Below are 9,262 nucleotides of genomic sequence, written 5' to 3'. Positions count from 1 at the left end.
CCATCGACCAAGAAAAAAATAGGAGGCAACACTATACTGTCATGTACTGCCTGCTTCCAAATACATATATAGGACATGAATTGGAGAATATCTGACTGTTACATCCAAGAGTAGTGTGCTAGAGTAGACCTGAGGTCTGACCAACCCAGGATCCTTGGGAAGTCCCTACCACATTGAAGTTGACATTTAAAATGGTTAAGGTAAGGGTTAAGGTTAGGTAAGCATTATAGTCAAGGTTAGGATTAGGGTTTAAGGTAGGGACTTCCCAATGATACAGATTGGTGCTGACCGTAGTAGACCTGACCGCTATTGGACCAATAGTGAGCTCTTTTGACCAATAGGGGGAGCTCATATGGAACTATTCTCATAGAAATCTAGACAACAGTTCAGCATCTCTTTGTAGAATTATACTCTCTCTCTCTCACACACACACACATACACACACACACACAATACCAAGCCCACGCCTCTAATATCATTATGTATGCCAAATGTTGGAGATCTGTGAAGGTTATTAACCTTCTATGGAAACATTTAACTTAGCAAATAGACCTCTGTGACTTCCTTCTTCTAATACAATGACAACATTTGTCAAATATGAAACATCAAGACAAACTCATATTAGTTCTGTGTTTTTTCACTTTTATTTGTGTTTCCCCCCAAGTTCCCACAATACACCACAAAGACTTCTGTCCAATAATTAATATATTCATGTATACATATAATAATAGTGACATAAAAAAACATTTCACAATACAAAAGACAATATTAAATATGTAGATTTTCAGTTGCATGTCAAAATGTTGATTCTTTTTTTCTTCATTTAACATGCCTTCAATATATAAAAAATAGAATTCTGATTGATTACGTTTATATACAGTTACTTTATATAAATATAAGAATACAAATGTATTTTTAAAATACAAAGATAAATACAGTCACATTGTGTACATTGTGTACCAAACAAGAAAATACAAACATTATTTGGATATTTAGCATTCACAAAACACAAATACGTTAGAAATGCAACTTTAACGACAATTGCAGGTCTATGTCTTTCGTTGGTTTCTCTCTTCTTTTTTCCTACCCAGACTCCTCAGCTCCCCCTCCATAGACATGGCAGGACTCCTGACAGGAAGACAGGAAGTTGGAGGTCAGAGTTCAAAGGTGGAGGGTAGTTAGTGTTGTCTAGCTCTGCCGGACATCCTGTAACAATTTGTTGATCTCAGCCACCAGCTCGCTGGCGTCCATCAGCTCATGCCGGCTGTCGCTCCTCTTCCCCTGCAGGTGTCCCAGCTGCCCCAGCACCGAGTCAAACTCATCCTCCTCAAAGTTCTCTGGGATTTCCTCCATGGCTGGGAGCCACTTACCGCATGGCCCCGGGAGGGGAACAGGGATGGGGGCCGGGGCCAGGAAGGGTGCCACCAGGGTGGGGCTGACCAGGGCAGTGAGAAGAGGGCTGTTCTTGGGGGTGGGGGCGTGGTGGCCGTGTCCATTCTGAGGGCTGTTTTTAGGGACGGCCTGGTTGTGGTGGTTGTTCTGGGAGCTGAGCTTGGTGCTGGGTTTGAGGGTGTGGTAGCTACCATTCTGGGGGTGTGGTTGGCCTGAGGGCCCAATGCTAGAGCCGGGGTTCTGGAAGTGGGTATTGGCGGCCCATGCTGCAACACCTTGCTGGTGGGCGGCAGCACTGGGCTTACCTGGCAGATGACTCCTCCTCCTGTCCAGTGACCCTGTCATGGGGACACCTACACCCCCCATACTTGTACCTGCCTTTTGTGTCTCGCTGACCTGGATATAAGAGTCCAGCGATGGGGGGAGGAGCCTCTGAAACACACTGCTCATCTCTGACAACAGGGACGTGGTTCCACACAAGTCCTCCTCCTCCCCCTCCTCTCCCCCCTCTGCCTCCTCGGCCTCCTCCTGGTTGTCCTTGCCGAAGGTGGAGAAGCTCTGGTTGCCACGTTGTACGTGAGGGTGGTCGGGGTCGGAGGGCTGGGGCGGCTCCTGGGGATCGCTGGCCTGGCGGGGGTCCTCTCCTGGGATGAAGAGGTTGCTGCGGTAGTCAGAGGAGGCTGGGGAGAGCAGGGGAGGCATCCAGCACTGGTCAGAGTGACCCAGGACACGACACTCCTCAGTGCACAGTCTCATCGCTACAGCGAGAGAGGGAGAGAGACGTGGTCAGGGATACAGAATCACAAGGCACTGCACAGGGAGATGAAATACATAGGAGGCCATGCATTTCTACATACACAGACCATAGATTGTTCTGGGTATTACTGTTCTTTTTTGATAGACTTTTGATGAGGGGAGATGGTGATGAGTAGGCATAGAACTGGGAGTGGTTTTGAAGGGAGGAGATGAAAGATTGTCTTTCATAGCCTTTTAACATCAAACATTATCCATTCATGTTAAAACACAGTTGTGTGATCTGGGTACAAACATGGGTGGAAATCTAAGATAATTAGATAGCATATCACGCTGCAGGAGAGTGCACACTACCTTCAACATTAACATATCGACACAATTCACTGGGCCAGATCAATGGCCACTATTACTCTTTCAAAAGAATCTGCTTAAAAACCTGCATTTTTCCCTTTTGAAATTGTGTCTATTCAATATTAAATCTTCAAATGAAAAATCTCTGAAGAATAAATTATACAAATCAAATATGCCAAGTTAAAGCCTTCATTACAGACCGCTGGCTAGTCACTCATGCTATTCAGGGACTTCATTACCCTCTCATTACCATGAAAAGACCATTTATAATACATCTTAGAGCTGATGAAGGAAGAGTGCATTGGGGAGCATTGGAAAAACAGCAGCCGCAGCCATGTAGGCAGGCAGCATATTGCCTTCCCCGCTGATGAAAGGCAAAAATAAAAGATGAACCGGGCTGATTTACAAAAACAGCCTTTCAAAGCTGTTGAAAAACCCACTCCAACCACCTCTGCCTGCCTGCGAACTGCCCAGCTGACTGCCTGGCTGCCTGATCGCACTCTGAAATAATTGTGTTATGGAGGAGATGAGAGCTTTTTCTCATCAGAGAAACAGGCGATAATTCTGCCTCTTTTCTCCCTCCACAGTCCCATCCAGTCCCAGGCACTGTGATGATAAACAGCTGGAGAGTGGATCTCTCAGAGGTGTTGGGGATGAGGGTGATTGATAGTTGTAGTGAGAGGTGAGGTGGTGTGATAATGTGTGTTGTGGTGGGGCATAGCTCAGTGGAGACCTGTAGTGTAGGGTAAAGGCTAAGATGGGTGAGCGGAGGGATATGGTGAAAAGGGTGAGGATGGTATACCTGCATGCAGACATTGTTGATATAGTTCAGTAAAGAACAAGGATATAGGGTAAGAGGCTGATATATAGAGGGGAGAGTGTTGTAGGCTGAAGGGTGAGGATTTTGAGGTGAGGTGAGAGGGGTGATGAGTTGAAGGGTGTATACCTGCATGCGGATGCTGTGGATGTGGTCTGTTTTGGCCGTCATGAGGGTATAGCTCATTAAAGGCCTCACCGAGGAGCCTGTCGATGGGAGACTCTCGTCCTGCCTCGTAGTCACTGTCCCCAGCCTCGCTGTCGCCACGACCACTGTCCTTCAGACTAAACTTGTCCATGTCGTTCAGAGCGTACCTGGAGACGGAGAGAGGAAATGATGGTTCAACTTTCATAGAAAACAACATTGGAGGATGGTTCGAGGCTTATGCATATCAAAACGATAGTGCAGTGAATTCTCTAGTGGCGAAGGTTTTTGCATGCAATTATCAAGTGTTATTAAGGTTGAGTACTAAAATAGAACAAAGCACATATAGGCCTACGAGGGAATACAGCCAAAAGCTTTTTAGGAATATGTAAAGCATTGTATGATATGCCTTAGAACCTTACTGAGTTATGCACACGTACATTCTGATTCCCTTCAGGTGTGTTTATTTTAAGGTGCAGTTAGATGGCGTTAATACCTGTAGCTCCTGGTGTATTTGTTGCCACGGAAACTGGGTCTTGGCTGGTACTGGCCCTGATGGAGCATGGACAGAAGCTGTGAGACTTGCTACAATCGAAAAAGAAAATGTAAAAAAAAAAGAATGAAAGGAATGAATGAATAAATGAATACTGATGGGAGCAGACAGGCACAAGGACACGAGGTGGATGGATGTTGATATGACGTGATATGTTCTAAAACATGAGATGATCACTGGATATAAGGGATGGAGTACTGAACATACCACAACATCGGGGACAAATTCAGAACAAATACTGAATATTAAATATAAAATGCAAAAATCATAATAATAAACATTGTTCAATTTCTATATCAACATAATACAAGACAAGGCCAAAACTCAGTCCTTCTTTATTCTATAGATCCATAGTTGATGGGGGTCTATTTTAATCCAAAGACAATTATGTGATTCAAGACCATTAGTAGATAACATATTCATAAACCATCTACTAATACTGTACTAAGGACATGAACTTAGACATTGTTTCGCTCTCTCTCATCTTACTTCGACAGGGGGCGTGGCGTGGGCCAGTTCCAGAGCGAAGTTCTCTGCAACGTGATTGGAGGAGATGGTGACCAGGCTGTTGAGCGACTGGCGGCTGTGGTGGCTCTGTCTGCTACCCATGGTGCCCCTCTCTGGGGCGGGTGAGGCAGAAGGTGAGTGTGGGTGTGCCCGTATGGGCAGGGTTCCATTGACAGTGGGGACCAGGGTGATGTCTCCCTTGTGGATCTGCCTAGAGGGCTTCTTGGGGTGGTTCTGGTACGTGTTCTCAGCCACCCTGCAGTTGTACGAGTTGTGGGGGTCCTTTTTCTCTCTGTTGCAGCGTGCTGTGGCGAACATCACCATGACCACCAACAGCAGGGCACACACGGCCCCCAGGGAGATGATGATGATGAGGGAGAGGTCCAGGAGGGAATGGCTGGGGCCCGTGGGGAGGCCTGGGGGTAGGAAGTCCATATTCTCCTGGAGGGAGAGGCGGAACAGGGCCCCGGTGGACAGGCGGGTGGTGCCCCTATCCTGCACCTCCACTCTGATCTCCAGCACGTCCTTGGGAACCCCCTCCAGACTTCCGTTGGTCCGCAGCTCGCACCGCCGAGCATCCATCACAAACAGGCCCTCCTCGTTGCCCCCGACGATGGAGCAGCTCAGCTCACTGTTGATGCCGGTGTCACGGTCAGTGGCCTTGACAATTGTGACCAGCTGACCAGCGGAGGCGTGTCTCCAGAGGAGGAGGTCGGCGGTGTGGTTACGTAGGAGTGGGGACTGGATGACGGGCGGGTTGTCGTTGTCGTCTAGCACGGTCAGAAGGACGGTGGAATTGGAGGATAGGGGGGGGTTCCCTCCGTCCCGTGCTTGGACGGTGAAGGAGATGCGGCTGACGTCCTCGTGGTCGAAGCTCCGTAGGGCGTAGATGGCGCCGTTGGACGGGTCGATGGTGACGTAGGTGGAGATGGGGCTTCCCTGGACCAGAGTGTCCACCACCGTGTAGGTCACCTGACCGTTAGTGCCCAGGTCAGGGTCAGACGCCACCACTGTCATCAGGTAGGCCCCTGGAGAGTTGTTCTCTGACTTGTAAACCTCGTAGCGACTCTTCTCAAAGCGGGGCTGGTTATCGTTTTCATCCAGCACCTGCACCGTGAAGTGTTTGATGGTGGAAAGGCTTGGAGAGCCGCGGTCCTCAGCTATGACCGTTAGACTGTACTCTGACCTCTTCTCTCTGTCCAGAGACACATTGGTCAGGATCATGTAATTCTTCTCATAGGTCTTCTGCAGCCGGAAGTGCCCATGGCCGTGCAGGCGGCACACCACGTCGCCATTGAGCCCTGCGTCACTGTCGTCCACACGCACCAATGCTATGAAGGTGTCCAGCGGCGCGCCCTCCGAGATGTAGGCCACTTCCTCCTTACCGGGAGTCATGAGGTTAATGTTAATCTCCGGTTTGTTGTCGTTCACGTCCACCACTTTGATTACGGTTTTACAAAGTCCTGGGATGGAGTTAGGACCCAGGTCCTGCGCCTGAACGTCCAACTCATAAGATGACGTAGTTTCATAGTCCACTTTTTTAATCAGAGTAACTTGGCCATTTTCGGGGTTCATTTTAAACGTCTCCAGTATTTTGGGAGAGATATGACTGCTGAATGAGTAAACTATTTTACCGTTAGTGCCCTCATCCGGATCTGTGGCGTTCAAATCAATCAGTAGAGTCCCAAGTGGTGAGTTTTCCAGGAGATTAATAACGTACACCTGCTCATCAAAAGCCGGACTGTTGTCGTTGGAGTCTGAGATGCTTATCTTGAGCAGAGTGGAGCCGGACTTCGGGGGGACTCCATTGTCCGAGGCCGTTAGCTGCAGCTGGTAGCTGGACTGCACCTCCCTGTCCAGCTCTTTCACCACCACCAGCTCTGCATATTTGGCACCGTCGGTTCTGGTCCTTATGTCGATTTTGAAAAAGTTATTCGGCGTCAGAGAGTAAGAGTAAAGGGAGTTATCTCCCACGTCAGGGTCGGTGGCGCTGTCCAGCGGGATGCGGTTTCCCACAGAGGCGCTCTCGGATATCTCAATGGGGATGATGGCACGGGAGAACTGTGGCGAGTTATCGTTTATGTCTAAGACTTCCACCTCGACGTGGAACAGCTGGAGGTATTCAGTGGGAAGAGTGACAACGTCAAATTCGATAGAACAGTTTAGGTTCTTTTCACAAAGCTTCTCCCGGTCAATCTTGGTCCCTATGGTGATTTCACCGTCCTCCTCCCGAACCGACAGAAATGGAGTGCTCCCCCTCTGCATAGCACGGAACCGAAAGGACAGTGAACTCGGTAATTTAGACAGAACATCCGCCACGTCCTCCTTTAGCCTTGCAATCACTGTGCCCACTTTTTGCTCTTCATAAACTTTATATTTCAAAGTCTTACCAGAAACGGCCTGCATAATTACAACCAAAAATAATAATAGCGCAGTGGAAAATACTATATTTCCTTTGGGTGTGTTCATTTTGGCACCCATCTTCAGCACCCGGGATGGGGCTACACTACCACGAAGGAGCAGGTTTAAAAAAAGATGCTCTCTCAAAAGTCTAGCATGTTAAATCCCTTCAGTAAGTCGTCTTTGGTGAAAACTCGTGCAAGTCGACTGGAGGATGAACATTTGAGAACTCAAAATCAACCGGGTCGGAGTTTTCTTTTGGCTCCAATTTGACACCAAACACACCAACTCAAATGCAGTGTTTTTCTTGCTGTTGTGATCTGTTACATACATCCACTTAAGCCCCGGTCTGTGTGTGTGAGTGTGCGTCTGGAAATCTGAGCGGTGAGAAAAGGCGTAGCTCCGTTTGTGTTGCTGTGCGCTCTGCTCTGTCGCGCGCTCCTGCGGTCTGTCTCGTCTACAGACTGGCCCTCATAGCCCGCCCCTCACCCAAACTGCGTCTTTTTCCTCCGCTCACACAAAAAGTCACCCCAGCCCCCCTCCCCTCTCCTTTACACCCCTCCCTAAATCAAGTGCTGCCCCTTCGCTGCCTCCAGGGTGTCCATTCACAACACAGAGGGGGCCTTGATTCCAGAAGTCGGGAGGACCAGCCCAAAGACGTAGTTTTAAAGTGTGCCACAACAATAAGGGCTGCTTATTCAGGGAGAACTTTAAACATGGCCAAATTGACCCATGGCTGCCTCGGCACTCGCATATTGTTATAGCTGCAATTCACAAAAGTGTGCCACTGTCAGATTGACTATGCTAAAACATAATCTTAACACTATATTCCAACATTAAATATGATCAAGCATTTAAACGTTCAATATAATCTCCCTTGGGATGAGATACACCGCAACATAGCCCTGCTTGAATTTTACGTGCTGGTTATGAGCATCTGTTATGGCAATAAAACAATCTAAATATATTTTGAGGTGAATGTCATATGTGGTTGTTTCATATATTTAGCCTAACTGGAGAACATTGGACACAATATATATAATGGGGTATTCAAGTGGGTCACAGTGGATACAATATGAATTCCAAAATCATGTTCCTAAAGTCGTGGTGATCAAAAGGTTGCATAGGCTCACATTGTATCTTTCAAGCCACCAGAGTGGAGAGAAAAATATAAGAGTGAATGTTTGTGGATCCAAGACTTGCAATTTACTGAGTGAGAAGACCTCTGCGCGGAAAAGGATTCCCTCCAGTTGAGTGTGCCTCACGGCAGGTCACTCCAGCGGACGCTTTTATACCCTGCATAATACTGTTTTACAACCTCCCATCACTGATCCGGCTGAATTATCATCCTCAAACTCGCACTCAGAGTGCAAACATGAGCAACTGGAGCTTTAAGAAGGCACCGGGCCATCTGGCGCGAGGTTCAGACAACCCAAACCCATAATTAGTCCTAGATCTTTCCAGGCCCCGCGAGCCTCAGATAGAAACACTACCAGAGAATTGACGCCCTTTCGATGCGATTCAGAAATAATGCAATGCCTTTTCCTCGCGCCTTGCTTTGGTAAATATCTCCAAAACATTTTCTAGACTCCACCGGTTGGCCCCATTCAGTGCACAATTAGACACAAGTGGCAAACGTATTAATTCCCACCAAGCTATATTTGATGTGTTAACCCGGAGCACCAAGGTATTCCGATGGTAATTTTAGCCCATTGGACAAAACCATGTATTATATATTCTCTCTGTAAAGTAGGATAGAGCATATTTACTGAGGTTCCCTAGCTACATTTACATTCCTGGAGTGACTCGTGGGAAAAAGCATCAGAGATGCGCTCGCTCTCTCCGCCATCTGTCCCCATGCACACACATGGACATTGATTCAGCAGAGCTGCAAATCAATAAAGCCCTCTCCCTAGTGATTCAGCACATACTAGACAAATACCAGACAATGAACACATTTATGTGGTTGATTTTAGAATTCACTTTATAAGATCCCCACATACAGTAGAGTGTGGCATTAGAACAACATAAATGTGACCCGGATATCCGTTTTAGATGCGTAAAAAGGTCCTATACGCAGCATCCAAAACAAGCGCTCAAACTTTCAATGAAGTAACTGGTGCCAAATTATTTTGGGCGGTCCCTGGGAATGCAAGAGCAGCAATGTAGACTGTTCTCTCACGAGGGCAGACATGCCCCCTCTGTGTGAAAGGTAGCTATAGGGAGCCCGGGTGAAAAGGCCCCGTTAACCTTTAACAAAGTTAGACACGGGCCGGTGCCTCGATTCTCTCCATCTCACCCGGCTCTGAGAAAACCCCGAGCGAGTTTGAAGTGCCCTAATATCA

At 47.6% G+C, this 9,262-nt stretch overlaps 1 protein-coding gene across 2 annotated transcripts; it reads right to left on the bottom strand.

The window, feature by feature from the left end:
- Positions 1–631: 631 nt before the first annotated feature.
- On the bottom strand, positions 632–7,409 carry LOC118378018 (protocadherin-18-like). Of its 2 annotated transcripts, none has more exons than XM_035764959.2 (4): positions 4,500–7,409; positions 3,954–4,042; positions 3,443–3,627; positions 632–2,150 (listed from the first exon to the last, which is right to left on the bottom strand). In XM_035764959.2, exons 1-4 carry the CDS (start codon positions 6,996–6,998, stop codon positions 1,189–1,191), a joined length of 3,735 nt encoding a protein of 1,244 aa, XP_035620852.1. In that variant the 5' UTR covers positions 6,999–7,409; the 3' UTR covers positions 632–1,188. The 2 variants fall into 2 exon arrangements, with proteins under 2 accessions (XP_035620852.1, XP_035620859.1); XM_035764966.2 differs by having other exon boundaries at positions 3,954–4,009.
- Between the last annotated feature and the right edge of the window lie 1,853 nt (positions 7,410–9,262).

This window comes from Oncorhynchus keta, chromosome 4 (assembly GCF_023373465.1).
Source record: "Oncorhynchus keta strain PuntledgeMale-10-30-2019 chromosome 4, Oket_V2, whole genome shotgun sequence".
NCBI lineage: Eukaryota > Metazoa > Chordata > Actinopteri > Salmoniformes > Salmonidae > Oncorhynchus > Oncorhynchus keta.
The sequence above is the reverse complement of the archived record's forward strand: the minus strand, read 5'-3'. Positions and strand labels throughout refer to the sequence as shown.

Bases quoted from the DNA above. Each gene is read 5' to 3' on its own strand.
- LOC118378018 (XM_035764959.2), bottom strand. From the start codon at position 6,998: ATGGGTGCCAAAATGAACACACCCAAAGGAAATATAGTATTTTCCACT. The intron at 4,043-4,499 runs GTAAGATGAGAG...TTTCGATTGTAG, and splicing joins ACGCCACGCCCCCTGTCGAA to CAAGTCTCACAGCTTCTGTC. The intron at 3,628-3,953 runs GTATTAACGCCA...CTCCGTCTCCAG, and splicing joins AAATACACCAGGAGCTACAG to GTACGCTCTGAACGACATGG.